Source organism: Syzygium oleosum, unplaced genomic scaffold (assembly GCF_021117445.2).
Source record: "Syzygium oleosum isolate NSW1041296 unplaced genomic scaffold, Sole_v2.1 Sole_v2.46, whole genome shotgun sequence".
Lineage (NCBI taxonomy): Eukaryota > Viridiplantae > Streptophyta > Magnoliopsida > Myrtales > Myrtaceae > Syzygium > Syzygium oleosum.
In genome coordinates this window covers 676,147-700,354 of record NW_026607530.1, presented here as the reverse complement: position 1 = coordinate 700,354, position 24,208 = coordinate 676,147, and the positions used below count along the sequence as shown (strand labels likewise).

Here is a 24,208-nt window from a genome sequence, read left to right as displayed (position 1 = left end):
GAACGGCGGCTAGTGGAAAAAAAACGAGAGTTTTCTTGTAGCTAGTCTTCCAAGGAAATAGTAAAACAAGTTCCAATAATTTTCAAACCATAAGGTATGCAGAGTTCATGCATCACGCGGACTTACATCTGAGTCCTTATTCCAAAGTTCTTGTGCTTATCCAGATGATGAGAGGTCGTTGGGTGGACCGATGCGTCCGTCTCGTGGGGGCCAAGACATGAACATTGTCCTCGACCAAACGTGGGATCGAGATTTATAGCAGCAAAGCATGGCTAATGATGAGTCACTTCCTTTATGAATGATGTATAATTTGGTCTTTTTAATTGACTATTGCTGTAGGAATCATGGCACGACCCTGGTCAGCATATAGTGCTCATCAAAGTGGGAAAATTACGAAAATAGTCTTAAACCTATTGTAATTATACTAATTTAGTCATAAATCATTTTTTTTACCGATTCAGTAAACTTTTTACATATGTACTAATTCAATCCAGCCAATTTTGATCGACCGACACTGACAAAGATGTTGGCCGACGCTGGCCATCTAACCGACACTGACGTGATAATTTTTTTTAATATTTTTTCCTTTTTTTTCCTTTCCTTCTTCCCCTGGCCAATCGCCACCGGCCAGGCTAGGTACTAGTGCTGGCGAGGGCGTGCCTCACCAATGGCTGCTGAGGTCGCGCTAGCTCCAACCTCTGACCGACCAGGGGAAAAAGGAAAGGGAAAAAAATAAAAATATATTTAAAAATTACCACATCAGTGTCAACCCATTTTGCTTATACTCATGTAACTTTGCAGAGATTTTGGATTGGCCACACTTAGCACTTGCACCCAATCACTCAGCCTCTCTTTTCCTTTTACTCAGGCAGCCAATATCGGTGTTTTGCGAGAAGAACTATGTAGACAATTTAAGATCTATTTCCTCTTGGCCCTTCCAATATCTCATATCTAGACTCAAGAGGACTATTATTCCCGGGAGAACACCAAAAAAGTCCTAAGCCAATTATGATTGTGTCAATTCAATCCTAAACCTTTCAATTATGTCAATTAAGTTCTAAACATTTTGCATTTATAACAATTCAGTCCATCCAGCCAATTTTAGCCAGCTTGTATCCTATCAATTAATGTGTTGTTGGCCGAGATACATCGACTCCACCGCCTTCGTCGGTAGTCGTCATAGACACAAAATGCTTTAAAAGTTGCTTCTTGATATTCTCACTACCCATCTTTCTATTAATTTAGACTCCATCTATACATCATACATTTCTGTACATATTTACAAGACAAATGTATGTAGCTATGTACATTATACTCTCAAATCCACATTATACTCTCAAATCCAGGTTTGTACAAGACACTCATTCGTTTGATTTTCTTCAACTCACCAGAAAGGACACCACCTGCAAAAAGGAAATTGTTCAGATAATTAGAACAAAGAAAGTGATACGTCCAACAGACCCGTAATTCAATGATAATGGGATCAAGCAACAAGGGACAATCGATTACATGGTCTGACAAGAAAAGATTCATGATCTCCGGCATCACATGCGAAAAGAAGTTGTGCAGGGTGTTATCGAGGCGAAAAACACGGGCTTTCACATTACGAACACTTCGTATGTGAAACAAGACTAATAGTAGACCACCCAAGCATTCCTTATTGAACAGTACACATTGGAATAGTTTTGCTTATTAAGATCAGTTACGCGAAGTATTGCTTAGGTTTTAGAATGAGATATTAGACGAGAAAGTAAAAATATATGACGCAGTTGCTCAAATAGAAACAATCCTACAAATACAATAAACAAGCTCATAATTCTGACGGGATAAGGACACTAAGACTGCCATAACTTTCATACGGCACTCACTTGAGTGCCATAACTTTTTTTTCGCTTACTTGAGTGCCAAAATTTGAAAAAGTGATCACTTGAATGCCAAATGCCATTTAACAGCCGGAAAATCCGACGTGGCTTCGCTGGAGCCGACGTGGCTTCACCGGAGCTGACGTGGATAATATTTTAATATTTTTTTGAATTTTTTTATTTTTGCAAAAAAAAATTTCAATGCTGACAAGGGTCACCGGCGACCCTCGCTAGCTGTGAAGGCCTCGCCCAGTTTGGGCGATGGCTGCCTTGTCCTTGCCCCCGAAGGCCTTGGGCGAGGCCGTGAAGGCCGTCTCGACGGCCGCAGGCGAGGCGGCCTCGCCAGATCTAGCGAGAGCTTTCACCACCGCGGGCGAGGCAGCCTTGCCAGATTTGGCGAGAGCCTTCGCCACATCGCTTGTGCCGGCGAGGCCGCGATGGCCTTGCCAAGGGCTTTCGCGGCCGCGGGCAAGGCGGCCTCGCCGGATCTAGCAAGAGCCTTCGCCGCCGCGGGCAAGGCGGCCTCACCGGATCCAGCAAGAGGCCTTGGCCTCGCCAAGGGCGTTCGCTGCCGCGGGCAAGGCGGCCTCGCCGGATCTAGCGAGAGCCTTCACCGCCTTGCTCGCGACGGCAAGGCCGCGATGGCCTCGCCAAGGGCCTTCGTGGCCATACCGGCCGATGGCGAGGTGGCCATGGCCCAGTTTGGCCAAGGGCAAGGCCTTTGGCGAAGGTCACCGGCGACCCTCGCCAACCTTGAAAAAAAAATAAATAAAATAAGAAAGAAAATAAAAATAAAAAGATAAAGAAAAAGAAAAATTAAAAAAATCAATAAAATAAAATAACATTAAAAAAATCCACGTCGGATGAAAAATTAATTAAAAAATCCACGTCAGCTCATTTGCCAGAAATGACACTCAAATGATCTATTTTCGCCGGAAGTGGCACTCAAATGATCTATTTTACTCCAATGTAGCAATTAAATGAGCGAAAAAAAGTTATGGCATCGTAGGCTAGTATGACATCCTAGGTGTACAACTTGCAAACGTTGATTTTTGTTAATCTGAAAAGTCGTTAACGAAAAAAGTACGTTAACATTTTGAGAACATTTTTTTTCTCTTCCTTTTCTTGGTTTTTAATTTAGCTTAATAAGGACCCCATCTACGAATAAAATATTTTAATAAAATATTATTAATAAAAATATTTTACCATGGGCCATAAAAAGAAAAATATATATTTTTAATAAAAATATTTTAATAAAAATATTATTAATAAAAAAATATTTACTGCCAGTGTGACGTGCCATGGCAAAAAAAAAAATATATATTTTTAATAAAAATATTATTAATAAAAAATATTTTACGGTCACTAACACGACAGCCATAGCTAAAAAATAAAAATGTATATTTTTAATAAAAATATTATTAATAAAAAATATTTTAGCCAGCATGGTACCAGAGCCATGGCAAAAAGAAAATATATATATTTTTAATAAAAAATATTATTAATAAAAAAATATTTTCAGGCCATGGCACTAGACCAGCCATAGCTAAAAAAATAAAAATGTATATTTTTAATAAAAATTATTAATAAAAAATTATTTTACGTGCCATGGCTCGCGATCGTGCCATGGCCAAAAAAGAAAAATATATTTTTAATAAAAATATTTTACCAGCCATGTCCTGACCAGGCCATGGCAAAAAAATAAAAATATATTTTTTAATAAAAAATTTTAATAAAAAAATTATTAATAAAAAAATTTGGGTTCCTGACACACATAGCTTCCAAAAAATAAAAATGTATATTTTTAATAAAAAAATATTTTACCAGCCATGGTAGAGCAACTGTGCCATGGCAAAAAAAATAAAAATATATATTTTTAATAAAAATATTTTAATAAAAAATATTATTAATAAAAATAATACTGCAACAAAAAAAAAAATACTTTTAATAAAAATATTATTAATAAAAAATATTTTTCCGGTCATAGCCTGCGAGCATGCTATGACCAAGAAGGAGGAAAAGAAAAAAAAGAAAAGAAAAAAGAAAGAAATATTTAAATATTTAAAAATATTATTAATAAAAAGAAATTTTGTGCGTTACCAAACGCTTACTTAAAGATGTTGCTATGTTTAGTTTTCAAATTCAAGGCATTGGAGGGTATCCTTCTCCACCAGTAGACTATGATCATGCTATTCAAACACAAGAAAATTGGGTTCCTGACACACGTAGCTTCCATAAGCTCCAGGTACAATGGGACAAATCAAACCAAAATCCTAGTCCAAGCCCAACCTTCACAACTACTAATACCGATCAAGTCAAGCCCCAGAACATTCACATCATAAACCATACGCATTTAAAAAATGAAATAAAGTATCAGCAAAAATCAATAAAGTGAAATTGACAGCACCATACCCGAGATAATTCTGGCACAAATTTTCCTGAGATGTAGCCTGAACAATTAACTTTTGAACTTGAAGCTTAACAGATAACCCATGATCAACTTTGTGAGAATCCCCTGAAGTTAAGTTGCAGTGGTTCAAGGAATGTTGATCAGAGATGCTGGAAAATGAAGAGTCGGAGAAGTCACGGCCAGTAAGTTTGTCACTCATCCGAGCCATGACTGCCACAGCTTGTTTGTTTAGCACCTCATTTGCATTACCGAGTTGATCAATGGCCTAGACAAAATTAACCTAATGTGAGCATCAAATAGATTCTGGCAGTTTCAAAATTCTTACTCTACTCAACTTCTGCCTACCTGAAGAAGTTCCCTTTCCCAGGCACCACGCTGTGGCAAAGCAAGCTCTCTACTTTGAGAAGATTCTTCAGAATTCATAACAGAGGGGACATGAGCACTAGCAAGCACTGATAGTTTGGGAAAAAGACGCCAATTTATAAGTGGATCATGTACAAATGCCTGAAAGAAGATTAGGGAGATAATCAATTGCGTTGAATAGTGCTGCATGAGCACAATTAGCAACTTCTTGACATGACTACAGCTTAAAACTTTAGATATGCATATTGAAACTTTCGAAAATAGAAAAAAGAGAGCCAGAAGGAAAATAAAAAAGACAAGATTCGACATTCTAGGGAAACAAATCTTCTCTTCCTTGTAGACTACCGGCAAACATTTCAAACCATTAGTCATCTGTCCCTCCCTATATATACATACGATATATTTAGTTTACCATATATATAAGCAACTATACATGGTATAAATCACCCAGAAACCAGAGAAAGAATCTAAAAGTTATACCTCCATCATTGCCATTACACTATCCTTGTTTGTTCGAAGCACTTGCATCACATTTTCACATGTCAAACGGAAGTTCCCCTCTACACCACTAACCTCCATTGCTTTCACAAGCATTCTAGTCAAGCGGAATGGGACCTGTTGACAAAATTCACCGTATTAAAGAGCTTATCTGATTTAGTTTATGCACAAAAAACAATCACCAAGCTTTGTTTGCAAGCTTGCAGTGTGACATGGTATAGAGCATACTGGATATACCTTTTCAGGGAACTCTTCTCGGTTCATCGAAACTTCAAAACAGTCCCCAAAATCAATGTGTACGATCTTTCCACTGCAAAAAGCAAGAAACTTACGTCATACTTTGAAATTGAAGTTCAATACTTTTCCATGCTTCATTTGAGTTATACCTGTAACGGTGCAACATAATGTTGCCTGGATGTCGATCACCTAAGCCAAGAAGGTAGCCTACCTGAAATGCAACCCAAAATATGTAAACCTCAGCATATCCTTCTGTAAATTCAATCTTGACAAGTTGAGACATAACTGAGGAGAGGGCTGAGTTCTTGTCAAACTCATACTAACAAGAATCAATTTTTAAGTAAAAAAGCTCTGCCAGGGTTTCCCATGGCTTTGCCCCTATTTGGGTCTGCTCGCCCATCCCAACCGTCACCAGTGCCCTCATCCTCGTTCCTTTTGTGGGGTCGAAGTTTTTTGCCCTTCTTTTTGTGAGCCTGACTCATGAGCTTTCCTTGTAGTGAATTTCAACTGTCCTGAACTAGTCCTAATGACGAATTTTTCCCAAAGGTGGTCCGGTGTATGATTTTGGGGTTCAATAAGGGGGTCCCGGCAGTAGAGTGAACTGTATAACTATAGAACCTTATGTTGTGACTGTCCTGCTGACTCTTTCTTGACATCCTTGCCTCTTCCCTCCTTTGGTGGAAATCTTTCGTTTGAAAATGTGAGAGGATCTATTTCGGTTGTGACGGCTGTGGATTCCCCCAGAGTTGTAGATGGTGGTTGCGGTCCCATGGAAGGTGCTTCTGTTGAAATCTTCTCAAAGGGCGAAAACAATGAAAGGAATGGGCAGATTTTGGAGGAGTTTGAACTGGACGTTGATCAAGAGTCATTAGCGTTGCTGTGAATGGGGTTCACAAGGCAAGTTCCTCTTCATCAGTTCCCTGTCTCCTTTTGGGTAGTTAACAACATTAAGGCCGTCGCCAGGCCCATGCAAACTCTTTCCAAGGGTTCAAACATAAAGCTACAAGTCTTTTCGAGAAGCTTTAGAAGCAAAGAGTGTCGAGGAAAGCAAGGATAAGTGAATTTGGGAGCCTATTATTCAGAAATTTGAGAAGCAGTTGCCAGGTTAGAAAAGACATATCCTTTCAAAAGGCAAAAATTGACCTTCATCAAAAGCACTATCTCCAATCTCCCAATCTATTCCACCTCTCTTTCCTGTCCCTCGTTTGGTTGCCAAAAGGCTGGAGAACACTTGGAATAGATTTTTGTGAGGGGATTGCAATGAGGCACGTAAGTTTCATCTGCTTAATTCGAAAGCAATAAAGCAACCTTTTTGTAACAGTGGTCTTGGCATAAAGTCTCTTTTATTGCTTAACAATGCTTGTCTAAGGCAAATGATTATGATGGTTCAATGCTGAAAATGGGTATCTTTGCAGGCAATTTGTTGTTGCTAAGTCTGTCCTTGCAAGAACTGGTGGGATTTCCAAAAGTAGAAGAATAGCTCATGGGTGTGGTGCTTCGAGGTGGATTAGAGCTGAGTGGACTGCATTTGTTACTAAATTCCTATTATGGAAAATGCTAAGCGTATACGCTTTTGGCTTGACACTTGGTGTTGGGTATACGTCTTTGAAGGATCATTTTCCTGACCTTTTGACATCACTCTGAATGAGGAGTGCGGATTGTTATCGCTCCTCTAAGAGTTCCCTTGGGAGATCGATTTTACAAGACAAGCCCAAAATTGGGAACTTGAATCTTTTGTAGTTTTTTTTTTATTTGTTGCATATTTCGAAGAGTTCCCTCAATAGTGTGGTTACTTTGCCTTGGAGTAGTGGTAGAGATGGAACTTCTGTGAAGTCTTATTATAGTTTACTCGAAAAGAAGGATGTTGGTGGCAGGGAGGCTTTTCTTTGGAGAGCTATTTGGGAAGTGAGAGTACTGATTTGAGTTTCATTCTCTGTTTGAAAAACATCTTGGGAACGTATTCTTACATCAGACAATTTGCAGAAAGAGGGATTGTGCTAATTAAATGGATGTTATTTTTATAAGCGAGGCATTGAGACATCTCCTTGTTCACTGTCCGTGGACAAGAATGATTTGGGCAGCCACTTATGGATCCACTAGGTCATCTTAGGTTATAGGAGGATCTATTGAACAAGAATCATGGGCATGCAAGGTCTTCTTTTGCCTGTGCTAAGAAAAGGAGGATTTCTTCAATCCCTCATGCTTTTTTTTTTTGGTTAATTTGGAAAGAGTGGGATAAGAGAGCTTTTAATTGGAGAGGAAACCCCCGTTTTTGTAATCATTCAAAGTTAGCTCAAAATCTTACCCTTTTGATATAGGGGAAAATTATGTGGATGTAAATGCTTTAATTGACATTGTAGATGGTTTGTCTTGTAACTGAGCTCTTTTTGCACATGGGTTTGCACCTCCTTGGTGCCTTTTAGTCATATTTTCTTTGCCTATGAAAAAAAAATATAGTTAAGACATAACTGACGAGTGGGTTCTCCAATGATGGGCTAACTGTGAAGGTTTCCTGTACCCAGCATTCAAAATCAGTCTACATATTCCTACATGTGAGAAGCTAGTGATTCGGATCATATATGAGGCTGAACTATAAAGAAATAGGAAATTAAATAAGAAAAGCCCTAGGACAAATGGCGGAAATATTCTACATAACACACTGACAATATGTTACACATCATAGCAAAGTTCTTGGGACCGACAGCCTAGACATAGTGTCATATTTCATTTTTTCTGAACTAGTTATGGCTTTTCCTGTACGTTAAAAATTTCCGTCGCAAAAGTTTAAATTGTTAGGTGAAAGACGACCACATATCTATAAGGCGTGATAAATCCCGTAAACATATGATGTGTGGTAACACTTCTAACACTGCTTAAGAGCGAAAAAAGAGAGAAGACATCCTCTCTTCCTTCTTTTCTCAAAAAGCAACAAAATCTCCCTTAACAGGGGAAAGCACGTACCATGCTCATGACAGCCAAGCTCCGAGTAAAATTTGTCCGCATCTCCAGCCAAACCTCAGAAGTGCGGCTCTTTAACCAAAGAACCTAGCAAAAATTAAGGAGGACCTCATGAGCTCAAAACCACCAGTTTAGACAACAAAAAGTTCAAATAACACCCTTGTTCTGTTCGTCTTTTCAAAGCCTGATAAAACAGAATCATTACTTTTTTGAGGTCTTCTCCTTCTGTCTTCTGTAGCACATGCTCAAGAGCTTCAACTTTAGCTAAGAGGGGCAAAAGATTATAGTTTTCCGGGCCAAAACTCTCCAAGTATTTATACTCCTGATCAAGGGGGATCTGGTAACAAGAAGAGAACACACATGGGAAGAATGCAGCTTTGACCACAAAACCACTCAGGCAGAGAAAAAGGAAATTAAAAAGCGCAGATTTCACTGACAAAAGAAAGTATCTTGGAGAATTGAACTGACCTCTCTGGAATGTCTATACTTGCGTATCAGTTGGTGCAGAGTATCACAATTGGGAACCCATCCAATTAATCCACTATTGGGATCCAATGGAATAACAGAATATCTTTGGATAGGCAAATCTTTTTCAGATGTTTTGCTAGAATTTTCCATCAAAGTGTTCACTAGACCAAAAAGCTGACAGGAATATACTTCATTAGGACACACAGATTCCCACTCGACATAGAGAAACAGTGTCAGAAAAACCAATAAAAGAAAAAAAATACAAGGCTGTGACTAATGTCTGACAACTGGCACGAGAAGAGATTACTGAAAGGAAAAATGCAGATGAACCTGCATGACTCGTTCATCCAGACGTAAATCTTCATGACCCTTCAGCAAAAAAGTATATTCCTCACCATCGCTCCCATGAATAGTTAATTTTCTGGGCCTCTGCTTAGAAGTAAAGACAAGCAGCTTGGGACTAAATGATGCAATAGTCACCACTGGCGCATCTGGAAAAAAAAAGATCGCGTTGGGTATCATCATGAGCAACTAATCTCCCCTTCAACAAGAAATTCGTGATTAGCTTTCTGCTTCACCTGCATGGTATGTCCCAGGCACTGCAAGTTCCAAGTTGCAGCATTCTAACAGCTTAGGAGAGACAGACTAAAAATCCACATAAAAGTAGTTAGCGTCTTTAAAATAATGATGTTCAGCAAAAATATTAGTGACAAACCAATATTCTTCTTGCCTGGAGGTCCAGATCGGTAAGACTTGGAAGCTGCTCATTGATACGCATGTATACATATTTATAAAGATCCCATGCCTGACCACAATATAGCACAAAATGTAAGAAACATAACTCTTTTGTCACATAACATGAGAACACACTGATATCTGTAAAATCTGTCATCTACCAGGACAAACCATGAGTGAGAGGAGATAGGGAAGTGGCTTATATTCACTCAATTACTCATTCCTGAACTTGGCTAAGAACTCTTCCCTATGTGAATTTTTTCAAAGGCATAGCAACTAGCAAGGCCACATTAATATACAACTGGAATCAAATCCGCTTGAATATTACGTCTGTTGGCAAATAAAGCTACATTCAAACCTACTATTTGGCAACTGGGAGCATTGGTGTTATATTTTTTAAGTAGGACCCTAGAAATAAGATAGATATTTTTGTCACCGTCATTTTGACCATTCAATATGCAAAAGAATCATCTTCAGGTAACAAAGTAGTATTTGGCCCAAAAAAGGTAACAAAACTGTAAAAAAGAAATGGGAAAATACTACCAAAAATCCCAAACTATGTCACTTGTGACAAATTTACCCTGAACTTTTTTTTGTGACACGAAAAACTCCAAACTATACCACTTGTGACAAATTTACCCTGAACTTTTTTTTGTGACACGAAAAACCCCAAACTATGCCACTTGTGACACATTTACCTCACAATACTTTGGCCCATGGGCATTTTCGTCTTTTTCCTTTTTCTGTTTTCTTTCCTTTTTTTTTTTCTTTTCTTCTCTCTTCCCTCCGCCGGCCATGGCGGAGGGAAGCCGGCGAGGGCGGCCCTCACCGGCGCTGGGGTCGGGCGAGGGTTGCCCTCGCCTAGGTGGGCGAGGGCGACTCTCGCCCGCCCAGGCGAGGGCAACCCTCGCCCAACCCCAGCGCCGGTGAGGGCCGCCCTCGCCGGCTTCCCTCCGCCATGGCTGGCAGAGGGAAGAGAGAAGAAAAGAAAGAAAAAAAAACAGAAACAGGAAAAAGACGAAAATGCCCATGGGTCAAAGTATTATGGGGTAAATGTGTTACAAGTGGCATAGTTTGGGGTTTTTCGTGTCACAAAAAAAAGTTCAGGGTAAATTTATCACAAGTGGCATAGTTTGGGGTTTATGGTGGTATTTTCCCAAAGAAATTGATGAAAGCTGTCTTCATGCAGAAAGCACTAAACAAACACATTCCTCCTTTACCATCTAACTACTCGATGCAAATACAACTCAATAATATCAGAATATTGCATTCCCATCCAAACAATAAACTCTCCATTTGAATAATTCAAAGTTAGATGTCCACAAAAAGAGCTCAAAAGTGAAGGATCAAACCAGAAACAACAAAAAGAGCCGAATAATTTTGTAAGGAGTGCAGTGATATAATCTCAGGATATTACATAAATAGCATGTCACTTCAGCAAACGCTGTAATTACATGCCTTATCAAAGCCCCATACCAAACAAGTTAAATTAACTAAAAAAATCGAGAAAATATGTAATCGAAGAAAGACAGTATTTTCTACAAAGAAGAATGCCCAATTTTAAGCATGAGGGATATTTTACCTGTCTAAGCTCGGCATCTTTACCCGTTCTCTTATATCTCATGCAACAATCATATGCCTCCATCAACTCCACATAGTAATCCTGAATTGGAAGAGGATGAATATCTAAATAAACACGATATTCCATATTAACCGGTATCCAAGAAGAAGTTAAAATCAAGAATATTCAGGTTCACGGAAATAAATAAAAGCAAGACAGGAATGAAGAAGATTAGGAGTTCAAACTGTTCATAAGCGAGCACCCTGACTACATAAAAAGACTAAACATTCTAGTAGAGATAAGAAATATCTATCTGTCAATTAACAATTCATGCCACAACCTTTATAAATGCCCTCTCGTGGATGGTCGTATTGCTTCTCTCGGCTCCTTCCATGAGGGACTCGTGTAATGGCTCCAGCACCTTCAGCATTGCTTCAATGTTATATACCTGTTGATACTGTTTCCTAGCCTCTTCCAATGCTTCGTTCCACTTTTCATGCCAGAGTATTGGAAGTGCAACCCTGACGAGCTCCTCTGACACAAGTTGCGCCTGCCACCAAAATTTTCCTTCAAGATCACCACCATGCACATAAGTAATCGACAGTATTAAAGCACTTGTCACCTGATCTACGAGCACACCACTGTGCTGCCGTACTTTGTCAACAACTTCCTGAGCTGCAGCTCTCCGCAACTTGCTTGCTGCTTTGAATGCCACCAGAAGAGGGTACATGAGGGCCTAAGAAGAAAATTAAAATACTTAAGTACATATATCTCACATGGGTAGTGAAGAAAAAAAACAGATGATCCAGATAGAATCAATAACACCATGCTGAAGCCAATATGCATTTGAAGTGTACACATGTCCTCCAGCCTCACTCTTACACATATATGCGTCTGAGTGATATTAAAAGAGAAAATACAATAGAACCTCATACATTCAATAATAGGGGCATCAGTAGTAATAGGCTGCACTTCAGAAGCATTATCCAAACCTGGGGATGACTGTGTCCTATGCGAACTAAAAGCGACCGGATGAGCACAGCATGGTAATTTGAATGGATCCTGGCAATTACTTGTGGCAGCACGCCCAGCCATGTGGTGATATTTACAAGAGCAAATCCTTTCTCCATGGCCATTTGAACATCTATGGTAGCCCCGTGGTTAAACCACAGTGTGAGAAGGCGCAGTATATCCTGAAACAAATGATGGAATGAGCTGGCTATCAGTGGTGATACAATGAGAAAATCAATTGTTTTGCTGAGTTCTATAAAAGAGTTACTATATTATGGAACATTTTATGAGGTGTAGTGATTTAATAGCTCTTGTTAATTTCACGAAGTATTGCAGAGGTACCATACTATAAGGTTACCACATACACTGCGTAGGTGGGAAAACCTGCAGTGAAGCACACATAATTTAGAGAACCCCCAAACTAGGAGACTTGTTTAAACAAAGAAACTTAATAACAGATGCTTTTCCTAAATCTAAATAGAGGTTTCTTCTGTAATATTCATTTTCCCATACTTAAAATTCATCCACAAGAACATGTTGAGTCTCCCAAAAAAGGAGAAAGGGTTTTAGCGGCAAGCAGTAGGTGAAATATAAACAGAACAGTTGGTAGTCATGGCATTTTTAATCTGGATCAGGAAATGGTTTCTCCTTGTTCAGATCACAAATCTCGACTGACTCTCATATTGGTTCAATTACAGGAGCATATCAATGTGTGATATGGGTTTCGAGAGAACTGCCTACTGGATGGGGGATGAAGTGACACCTCTTCTTTGATGAGTCAAACAACTCAGAAGATCTGCAGGACACAATAGAGGCAGAAGTGGCAGACATGGAGGTCAAGCCAAAGGGGAAGGTTGCTTTCACTATGGTGAACCGGGAAGGAACTTGCTTGAAACTACATGCCAAGCCATTTAAGAAAATGCGAATTTTGATTCTAGTGGGGATGCATGTGGACAGGCAATTTCCCTTAGGAGCATCAGGAAAGACTAATACACTGAAAGATGAGAGGCATGCGCAGTTCTCATAGTTCAGAAATTTGATAATTCTCCATTTACTACTACTCTAGCACAATATTAAAAAGTCCAACTCAAAGCTTAAGCTGATAGGTGGAGGAAGACCACATGAATATAAAGATCAATTAGCACCCATTGTCACCCCCTCTCACATGCAAGTCGGATTATGAGCTGCACGTGGAATTCTGACTACGCACGTTCATGAGAAATTTTTTACCACGCACCTTCGCATAAGGGATAACTGGCTCTGATACCATGTTAGGAAATCCAACTCAAAAGCTTAAGCCAATATGTGGGACAATATTTCAACACACAGAAATGTAAACCTGCCACTTGTCTTTCCTCCTCCGGCCACAAATAGGTCATTTGACTCAGTAGCCATTGACCATACAACAGGGCAATACAGGTACTCTAATTTCTCTCCATTTGTCATTTAGCCTTCACATTATGGGCCCGTTTGGTTCGGCTTTGGGGGAATGCAAATACTTTTGGGCTAAAGGAGTTTTTCAAAATGCAAGTAGCGTTTGGTAAGTGTTTTATAAAATCAACTTGGGCTAAAGGACTTTTGCTATTTTTTTTTTTTTTAAAAAAAAGCTCCGGTGGAGCTACACCGCCGGCCACCGCCTCCGCTGAGATACGGTCGCCGGCGACCACTGAGGTCGCGCGACCCCGGCGGCACGCCGCTGGGTCGCCGGACCTCGGCGGTCGCCTGGGTCGCACGACCCAGGGCGGGCGTTACTGGGTCGCGAGACCCGGCTGACGCCCGGCGACCCGGCGACCAGGCGGTCGCCGGGTGCGCGACCCCAGCGGGGTGGTCGCACGGGTTGCGCAACCCGGCGACCGCCGCCCGGGTCCCAGCTGGGCGTCGCACTGGGTCTCGCGACCCGAACGCTCGCCTGGGTCGCGAGACCCGAGACGCCCGAGGTCCGGCGACCCCGGGCGGCGGTCGCCGGGTCGCGCGACCCGGGCGGTGGTCGCCGGAGTCGGGCTAGCCCTCAGGCGGTGGCCGACGGCCGCCGGACGTCGGTTTAGGGAAGATGAACAGTATCGATGAATAGTGCAAGTTGCATTCCGAAAATGCAACTTCCCAAAGCACCTTCAGAGGTGCATTGGCCAAAGGTCCCTTGGCCAGCATTCCAAATGCAATTGCATTTCCCCAAAGTGAGTAAAAAAAATTGCCAAACGCCATTTGCATTTGGCCAAGGGATTTTAGAGGCCAAATGAGCATTGGGAATGCTGAACCAAACGGGGCCTATGTGCATTGGGTTTGCTCACCAGTCATTTCTAGATCTGTCTTCTGTGTTGTATCTTCCAAACTTTCCATATAACCTGGTGGTTAGCAAACTTTTTTGCAATTACAATTGTTAAATCTCATTTTTTCCTAATATCCTGAATTACAAGATCTTAGGACAAGAAGATTATTGGAAGACGAGGTGAATCTGAAGACTCAATCACTTGATGATGTGATTCCTAATGCATGCTCCAGCACTTCTCTTTCTTCTCTAGAGATTCATTTATGGTTGGTTTATTCATCTCTTTCCATTCTGATGTGATACCTTGTCTGTGTTAGATTGCGAGTCATGTCAACATCCCAGACATCATCATGTCTCCTATGGTCCTAGAGTTAGGAAACAAGCTTCAGCTTCTTTTGCTTTGGTTCGTGCTGATGCCCCAGATACTTTTCCTACTACATCAAAATTGAATTTTAGATTATTTTGTTCCATCTTTGGATGATTCACATGACTGTTTTTTTTTTTCTAAATGAAAACAAGGCTGAGTACTCCATTTCTCTTTCCTTTTGTGCTGAAATCAAAGTCTAACTTCATCCTTTAGTCTTTTATGTCCTCTTTGGATTCGTATGCTACTCCCAAGATCATTTGTGAGGCGGTGGGTCATGCTGATTATTGAAGGGCAATAGAAGAAAAAGATGCAGGCTCTTCAATAATCAGATATTGAACCTTGTTTTCTCACCTCCAACATGTTGCTGGGAAAAAACGGGTGTTTTCTGTAAAGCTTAATCACCATGAATCCTTAGCTTAAATGAAACCTCACTAGTGGCCGGGGTAAGCTTGGTGTCACGACCTTCCTCAAGGTGAACCATGAAGGAAAAGCTAACGGATTACTACGCGGGCATGAACGGTAACTCATTAAAGAGATGATGTCATCACCTAGTGCAGACTCTCCCAAGCCCGTACCAATCGCAACTTAGGGTTTCAATTTCAACATGCAATTAAACTTACCTAGTCGCCACTAATCGATTATGGGTTAATTAAACACCCAAGTAAAATGCGGGAGTACATTTTACTTCTACAAACCAGAGATTCATGGATACGGGGACTTGGTTACACTAGATTAATCTCATGCCCATTTGGTACCTTTTCTTTTTATTTCAAAAATGTTTTGCATGAAATCTTCATCGGTTTTAATACTAAACCACTAACATGTAATGGTTGATCATGTGAGTGTGCAAACAATAAAATAATTCTCAATAATCAAAGCAGTAAATAATTAGCGGAAATGATTAGAGAACCTGGAATGCGTGAGCAAGCAAAAGCAAAGCCTCATCATTGTCCATCATGATGAGACTTCCACGAGCTATGACTTAGGAAGCAAACAAGTGATGATATCATGTATGCATGGCCTAGACATGGTGTCTAAAATGGACATGATCACGCAAGGACAATGAATTGCAATGATGCAGAATTGATATGCATACTAATCTAATATTCCTTCTCTTCTTACTTCAAGATGACGGTGAGAGTAAATTAAAACCCACATGAACATAGTTAACGTATAACTTAAGCTATATGAGCTAACTTAGATTCATACATAAAATGCAATGTCTTATTATTTTTGGATTTTCTTGTTTAAAATGAACTTACCATGGACACGACTTTTTTTTTGGGGGTCAAAATGGACATGACTTAATTTACATGCTATAAGTATATACATTCTAAACTGACATGCATTAACGAACTAGCATAAAGTCCTAAATGACATGTATACTATGCTATAATTAATTAAATGCAACCTATATGCTATACTAATAAGATGGCATGAATACTATGACATGAGATCGAATTAACATTGGATTAATCCTGTTAGGCAAACTACATGAAATGCTATCTTTTATATATTTTCTTCATAAAAACAGGGAACTAAATCCTAGGACACCAAGCATGACCTAATGACTCTTATTATTAAAAGAATAATGGTTTAATGATGCAATGCTAATTCTTGTTTGGTATATTCTTTTTATAGTAAACTACATGTGCGTGACACACTAACTATTCGATGTTATGTACATGTTATGATTATTAAAAGTTAATCATAAAAATATGTAACTCTCTAAATAACATACAAAAAGGGGTATCAATAATGAATATTGACGACATGTGATAGTTGATAGTTGTGGTATGAGAACCATATGTTATATTCATTGCATCTAGGACTTTAATCGCATCCAAGCACATTTCTTAATTTAGAATTTCATATATTGGAAATCATATAGTAATTTTAAGATTAACTTTGAGTCATGTTATCAGATTCCTAGTCAATTTCTGAGAGCTTGTCGTGTGTATGATGTTCTTTGTTAGAAAGTCCAACCCAAAAGCTTAAGCTATTAGGTGGAGGGGGACCACATGAATATAAAGAGCATTTAGGACCCGTTGTCAATCGATGTGGGATAATTCTTCAACACCTCCACTCACGTGCAAGCCGGATTATGAGCAACACATGAAATTTTGACATTGCACATTCACATGAAATTTTTACCACGCATATTTGCGAAAGGAATAGCATTGGCTCTGATACCATGTTAGAAAGTCAAACCCAAAAGCTTAAGCTATTAGGTGGAAGGAGACCACATGAATATAAAGAGCATTTAGGACCCGTTGTCAATCGATGTGGGATAATTCTTCAACATTCTCTGTGTATTTTGTGACTGTCTATTGTGTTTCATATTGTTTTTTGATGGAATAAGATGCTTATATAGCCCTAGGTCTAGGGCTTTCTAGTAAGAACAACAAATCTCCCACTTTCCTATTTTGGCTCAAGCAAACATACCACTAGGAAATTAGGATATCTCCCTCTCTTATACCCTATGTGGCCAAAATTTGCATAGAATATGCCTTATTGCTTTTCAAATTTGATTGAGGAATCCACTTTCTTAGTTTAGAACATCCCCATGTGGCCGAATTCCTTATCTTATGGGCTCCAATAAGATTAAGGACTCTCTCCTTAAACCCATGCAACACTTTGGGCTAATTCCAAGGCATTTGTGACCGGACCAACTTAAATGTAATTTATGTGAACATATTATTACTAAATGAAAATGTTCCTAGTACCTATTATGCAAACACGAAATATGTCGTGATGTTTTTATTTAGGGGTAGTGGTTGACCCTTAATTTTCTTATGAGATTGACGATTAACTATAATAGCAAAAATTTAAGTGTCAACACTTGGGTTTATGGAGTTGACTATTTTCACTTTGTCAGATGTTGCTAAACTTTCATGTGCCAATAATCCCTTGTAGTAATTGCAATGATATGTACATGATCAGGCTCTCTCTCTCGGATAGGTTTTACTTTATTAATCATTTATCAAATACCACAACGGCACACGAATCATGGTTAAAAGAAGTATAGAAAGTTAAATTCTTCAAAGAATCGTCAATGAAAGTCACAAACAATAAGTGAGCGATAAATGGACACCAAACATGTCCAAGTACGTGCAAAATGCATATTTCATTAATCCAACATAACATCAAAGAGCTGAAAAATCTAGATTTACAATTTTATAGTCTCATTAAGGCTTCGTTCATTTCACAAAAATGAATGATTGGGAAAATATTTTTCTAAAAATAATTGCTTACAAAAATAAATGAACGAAAAATATTTTTATCATCCACAAAAATGTTTAGACATAAATCGTCATCGGTAATGAAAACATTTTTCATTGACTAACTCTTTAAAGCGATACAAGCAATATTCCAAATCATTTATCTTCTGCGAATCAAATGGAGCCTAAGAGAAAAAAGTCGCATCAGATGGTTAGAAAATGTCTCTTGAAATCTAATAGAAGAACTAAGCCATCTAGATCATATAAGGATATAAGTTTCTATTGAGGACAGCAACTGAAAATATTTGAAACAAGAAAAAAAAATTATTTACCTGTAAACAATTATCGCCTTTTGCATTAGCTGCACAAGCAATTGTATGAAAATATCCAGTTATTGCTGCCACAACGTATTGCACTGCAACATCGAGATAACCTCTTAAAGTGTAATGTGAGCTCACAGCTGTATTGAACAATGCCCATGTATGCCATGCTTCTGCCCACTCTGATGCGCACTGAGTGGCACTTTTAAATGCTCCGAGAATTTCTGCAAGCAAAGATCTTATTATAGAATGGCCCAAGGGATCTTAACAGCATGAACTAACAAATAACGACTACCTTTTATAGATTCATCATCTAACCCACGAGAAAGTTCCCAATTCCAAGTACCAAGTTTGAGATATACACGTGCGAGGAGTGGCACACTTGGACTTTTATCCCTCATTAGACTTGTTGGAGAAACTATCTCAACCTTCGGCGCACTTGAGAGCTCTACGGCCAAATTCTGTAAAGGAAAATTGTTGGCTAAGTGAAACAAGCAGTAACGGAATCAGAATGGTACTTGGTTTAAGCGATTGCACATGTTTCAGTGAAAAGAGATTCGTTAGACCTGAAGCCTAAGAAATGCATCCTTTTGCTTCAGATCCTCGCCAAGAGACCATTGGAGCTCCAAGTATTCTAGCATTACTTGTGGAGGAACTTGGAAACCCAAATTGTCGCGGCATGTTTCAGGGTCAAACTGCTTAGTTTCACTAAATATGTCAGATCATAACAAAAAACTCCATATGGCATGCCTGCCTTTTAACTGCTGTAAAAGATAGCCTAACCTGCAAGAGTTTTATTAAGGTTGATCTAGCCTGACTAATTCGTCCATTTTTTCGACAAAGAGAAGAAAATTCGAGCCATGTATCCACATCTTCTGTTGGAGGTAGGACAAGAGTTCTGACTGCCAAGAGGTCTTGCCAGACCTGTTAATTTAAGCATTATGACGAGGTGAGAGAACATACTCCACCAATAACAGCAGTAAAATAACAAAATACAGAACTCGGGATCAATGGAGATACATGTAATAGGAACTTCTAGCAAGGAGAATATTACTTTGGACATAACTTGCCAATGATATCATGTAAGTTCCAGCAAACCAGTCCCAGAGAACTGGATTATATCATCCAATTATGTTGGAATACTGAAACATTTAATCAGTTCGATTTTGACTACTCTCTGCACCACAAATGCACTATTTGTGCCTTTTCTTTTACTCCCCACCAGGCAAGACGGTGTGGTGTGATTGCCTCGATGGCTACACATATTAATGCAGGTGTGCTAGATGGACAGAATCCTACACCTAGAGAGTTATATAGGACCCTACCTCAACGTTTCTTTTCACTCCTTTTATTCGCTCAGTCCACATATTTCGTATGAGGGCTTGTTGTCCTTCAGCAACGGAGTTCCCCACAGGAAGAGTACAATAATCAATGACCTGTTAAGATCTTTTGCCATGTCACAATAAGAAGTATCACGCTTGATTTATGAGACAAGCTTTACTGTTATAAACGATAGATCAGGTCAAACCTCTTCCAGTTCCAGAAGCTGCTGAACACGTATCATGTGGCTGTAAGCACGATCATAGCTCTCCAAGACCTAAGCAGGTGTCAACAAATAAAAATTAAACTGCTTCAAATAAATGAACAAACTATCAGGGGAAAAAATACTATGATCTGGATAGAATAAGAATGTAACAAGTTAAAGAGACTACGAAAAATTAGGAAGAAGCTGGAAGTTACAGGCCTAGTGTGTTCAAAACACTCTCTTCCTATAACAACAGACACTACTTCGTTACACCATCTAATCGATCTAAAGAAATCTTCTAATGAGCATCCAAGTAATAAAAAGGAAGGTCATGCAAGATGCCAACTTCAGATGTTTCCAAGTCAATATGTCATTTATCATGCAATACAAATGCAATGACCACTGACAAACCGATCCTAAGCAAAGAGGCCTTCATGGAAGCCACGGAAGGGAACTTTCATGAGCCAGTAGCAACTTCACCATAGAAAGTCTGTAATAAACATCTTCACCATGACTCAGATTCTAATAACCCAACATAATCATAAAATTGATCAAAATCACAAAAAGGAAAACAGTGTCACTTCTCTGTCAACCAGAGTAACAAGAAGAAAAAAGGTAAATGTCACATTGGCAGACCATGCCCATAAGAGAAGCGCAGCAGCAATTAAATATAAAAATCTTGGTTGAGAAGATTAAACATAAAGGATCAAGCTTGCGAGATTTAAGGAACTTACCAAAGCAGCAAGCTCAGTTGCCAAGCACTTTCTGGCTCTCTCAACATATTCACGTGCTTTGTCATACTGCCATGGAAAACAAGAAATTAATGCTCAATAGAGCTAATCAACCATAAATAAGAGCAGAAGTGCAGTGTCTATTACATTTCCTCTGCGCACAGATATGACAGCTCTAAAGAACGTGCCATTGCTACTGCCATCACCACTAGCAGCAGAGTTTACAAAACCTCCAAGCCTCGTATCATCACTATCGTCCAATCTAGAGACATACTCTGCCATCTGATCCCACTCTCCCATGTTCCAAGCAGCAGTAGCGGCCTATCAGTAACAAACCAAAATTAAACAGATGCAAAAAGGATAAGAGGGACCATTGACATGAAGAACATCCCAACCATTGGTGCCATTTCTAGACGGACAGCTGGCTCAGCAGGGGTCCAATATTCTTTACACAAGTTGTTGAGTTCTTCCCATCGAGCTAGTGCTGCAAGGCATCGCATTTGGCCTGCAAAATATACACGAGAATACCAGCTAGGAATGAGAAACAAAAAGTTCTGCCTAATGCTTGTTTAAAATATTTATAAATTCTAGTAGGCCTACAACATAAGAATCCAAACTCAAGCACCCATGAATGGAGTTAGGAATGAGAAACAAAAAAGTGCTGCCTAACGTGTGTTTAAAATATTTATCAATCTAGTAAACCAAGCACCACGACCAAACATCAGAACCCAATTTGTGAGAAAGAGGACCATTAAATTCACTCCGCATTGTCAATTGGATAAGCATCACACTATCAATAAAGGTAGCCATGACTAGTCAGAGCCGATGTGAGTAGGGTAAACTGAAAGTGTGACATGAAAAGAAAATAAAGCAACTTGTGTCATTATAATTTAAGTACAAAAAAAATTGACTCTTGTACACAGCCAAGCAAGGCAAAATCTCTGCAGGTGTGGGGTCCAACTTGGAACGCCTTACCGTCTCATGGGTTCGGGCATTGACTCATTGATAGCACAGGATGAAAGAACAGCTTCTCTAACAAGAGCAGGGGTATTCACAGCTGTGTTCTCGACCTAATCCACTACTGATCAAGTAGAGCTATAAGTTCAAAGTTTGCAAGTAAAATTGACTTGTGCCCTTTATCTATCAATTCCTCCCGCATAAATTTTATGAAACCAGACCGAACTTGTACAGGGTAAGATCATTATGACCTCAACGCGGTGAGTAAAATCCAGCCACATTATCAAAAGACTATTATACATGTCTCGTGCAAGCTCTAGGAAATTGATCTTGTGAGCATGACAACTATTTGCTTAGTTTATTATTCATCCGATTCTTTGATGGTTTGCTTTCAGGATATCAGTGAAAATGCCCATGAAGTTGTACTGTGACAACAAGGCTGCAATTAACATTGCACATAATCCAGTGCAACATGATAGAACCAAGCATGTTGAGATTGACAGACACTTTATCAAAGAGAAGATTGATGCAGGAGCTATTTGTATGCCATTTGTGCCAACAACACAACAAATAGCTGACATTCTTACAAAGGGATTGTTCAGACCTAACTTTGAGTCTCTCATCAGCAAGTTGGGCATGATAGACATTTACGCACCAACTTGAGAGGGGGTGTTGAAGAATTAGAAGAAAATCTTGAAGATCTCGGAGAAAATCCCGAGATAGGAATATTTTGTTTCCATTTATTTTTATTCCTGAATCCTCAAGGTTAGGAAGTAAATCGCTAGAATTAAGAAGTAGGAAATCTCTTTTTTATTTCTTGCTATTTTCTAGTTATTGTAGGCCCTATTTAAGTGTTATATAAGTATGATAAAAAATAAGAAATGGAAGAAACCATTTTTCTTCTTTGAAAAATCGCATGGTATCAGAGCTTGGTTTTAAATCCGGCTCTTACTATGGTGAAAACGGCGATGACCGGAGCTAGTAGGAACACCACTCCTTTAGGTGTCATGCTAGAGAACAACCCAGCTGATCTCTCTGCACAATCGAGCAATGGTGGAGAGCAATTCTCCCAGAACTCCAACCTGCTATTGACAATTCACCGATTGAATGGCCAAAATTATTTGGAGTGGGCTCAATCGGTGAAACTAGCAATTGATGGCAGAGGGAAGCTAGGCCACTTAACAGGCGAGGTGAAGGAACCAGAAAAAAGCAATCCGTCTTGGAAGATTTGGAGATCCGAGAACTCCTTAGTGATTGCCTGGCTGATCAATTCTATGGAGGCAACAATTGGAAAACCTCACCTATTCCTTCCGACCGCTAAAGATGTGTGGCATGTTGTGAGAGAAACATATTCTGATTTGGAAAATTCTTCCCAGATCTTTGAACTCAAGACAAAGCTATGGCAATTGAAGCAAGGGGATCGTGAGGTCACTATTTACTACAATGAAATGGTGACCTTGTGGCAGGAATTAGATCAATGCTATGATGATACATGGGAAAGTCCAGCTGATTGTAAGAGACAAATGAAGAGAGAAGAGAATGATAGAGTATACATGTTTCTCGCAGGCCTTAATCGAAGCCTGGATGAGGTGAGAGGCAGGATCCTTGGTCGAAAACCTCTACCATCCATCCGCGAGGTTTTCTCTGAAGTTAGAAGGGAGGAATCTCGGAGGCGAATCATGCTACATGATTCGGAAACAAGTGTCAGCTCTATATCCGAAAATTCTGCTCTTGTATCGCGGGGGCCTGATTCTGAGGAAGACAGGAGGAAGAAACCATGGTGTGAACATTGCAAGAAACCATGGCATACCAAAGAGACTTGCTGGAAAATTCACGGGAAACCACAGAATTGGAAGAAAGAAGGTTGGAAGAGAAGGAGCAGTAACGATGGTCGTGCGTTCCAAGCAACAAATGAAGAGCAAATCAAGTCTGATTTGGTTCCATTCACAAAGGAAAAATTAGAGCACCTATACAAAATCCTTCAATCTCCACAACCTTCTTCAAATCCATCTTGTTCTTTAGCCCAGAAAGGTAATTATTTTTCCACTGCTTTCCTCATAGAAAATCCACACCAAATTGCTCCATGGATTCTCGATTCAGGAGCAACCGATCATATGACAGGTTGTTCAAAACTCTTTTCCACCTATAGTCCGTGTGCAGGAAATAAAAAAATCACAATTGCAGATGGTTCTCTTTCAGCCATAGCTGGAACAGGATCTATCAAGCTCTCACCAGCCCTCACACTTCATAATGTTCTTCATGTCCCAAAGCTATCTTGTAACTTGCTGTCCATTAGTAAAATAACCTCCGATCAAAAGTGTCAAGCTAACTTTTTCTCATCTCATTGTGAGTTTCGGGACTTGACCTCGGGAAGGACGATTGGCAATGCTAGAGAGAATGGAGGACTCTATTTCTTTGAAGATGGAACAAGCTCAAGTAGACAAGTCCAAGGTAGTTGTTTTGAATCTGTTACTCTTAGTAAGGATGATGACATTATGTTATGGCATTATAAGCTAGGTCATCCGAATTTTCAATATTTAAAGTTCTTGTTCCCAAAGTTATTTTTGAATAAAAGTCCATCTTCATTTCAGTGTGAATTCTGTGAATTAGCCAAACATCATCGAACCAATTTTCCCTCACAAATCTACAAGCCATCGAAACCATTCTCCTTAATTCATAGTGATGTTTGGGGCCCATCTAGAATTCCTACATTCTCAG

At 39.5% G+C, this 24,208-nt stretch overlaps 1 protein-coding gene across 3 annotated transcripts in view; it reads right to left on the bottom strand.

The window, feature by feature from the left end:
- Window positions 1–1,325: 1,325 nt before the first annotated feature.
- LOC115687394 (serine/threonine-protein kinase TOR-like) overlaps window positions 1,326–24,208 on the bottom strand; it is a 45,919-nt gene continuing 23,036 nt past the window's right edge. For all 3 annotated transcript variants that reach the window (XM_030612939.2, XM_056306644.1, XM_030612940.2), the window contains exons 33-57: window positions 20,929–21,038; window positions 20,681–20,854; window positions 20,537–20,602; window positions 19,806–19,874; window positions 19,603–19,713; window positions 19,061–19,201; window positions 18,844–18,972; window positions 18,573–18,738; window positions 18,290–18,501; window positions 12,085–12,285; window positions 11,715–11,828; window positions 11,433–11,642; window positions 11,114–11,194; window positions 9,527–9,601; window positions 9,375–9,441; window positions 9,127–9,287; window positions 8,797–8,970; window positions 8,534–8,665; window positions 8,332–8,415; window positions 5,520–5,581; window positions 5,371–5,443; window positions 5,116–5,250; window positions 4,618–4,776; window positions 4,275–4,537; window positions 1,326–1,403 (exon numbers count right to left, since the gene is read on the bottom strand). In XM_030612939.2, coding sequence (XP_030468799.2) covers window positions 1,385–1,403; window positions 4,275–4,537; window positions 4,618–4,776; window positions 5,116–5,250; window positions 5,371–5,443; window positions 5,520–5,581; window positions 8,332–8,415; window positions 8,534–8,665; window positions 8,797–8,970; window positions 9,127–9,287; window positions 9,375–9,441; window positions 9,527–9,601; window positions 11,114–11,194; window positions 11,433–11,642; window positions 11,715–11,828; window positions 12,085–12,285; window positions 18,290–18,501; window positions 18,573–18,738; window positions 18,844–18,972; window positions 19,061–19,201; window positions 19,603–19,713; window positions 19,806–19,874; window positions 20,537–20,602; window positions 20,681–20,854; window positions 20,929–21,038 — 3,188 coding nt within the window. In that variant the 3' untranslated portion in view covers window positions 1,326–1,384. The remainder of the gene's footprint in view (window positions 1,404–4,274; window positions 4,538–4,617; window positions 4,777–5,115; window positions 5,251–5,370; window positions 5,444–5,519; window positions 5,582–8,331; window positions 8,416–8,533; window positions 8,666–8,796; window positions 8,971–9,126; window positions 9,288–9,374; window positions 9,442–9,526; window positions 9,602–11,113; window positions 11,195–11,432; window positions 11,643–11,714; window positions 11,829–12,084; window positions 12,286–18,289; window positions 18,502–18,572; window positions 18,739–18,843; window positions 18,973–19,060; window positions 19,202–19,602; window positions 19,714–19,805; window positions 19,875–20,536; window positions 20,603–20,680; window positions 20,855–20,928; window positions 21,039–24,208) is intronic.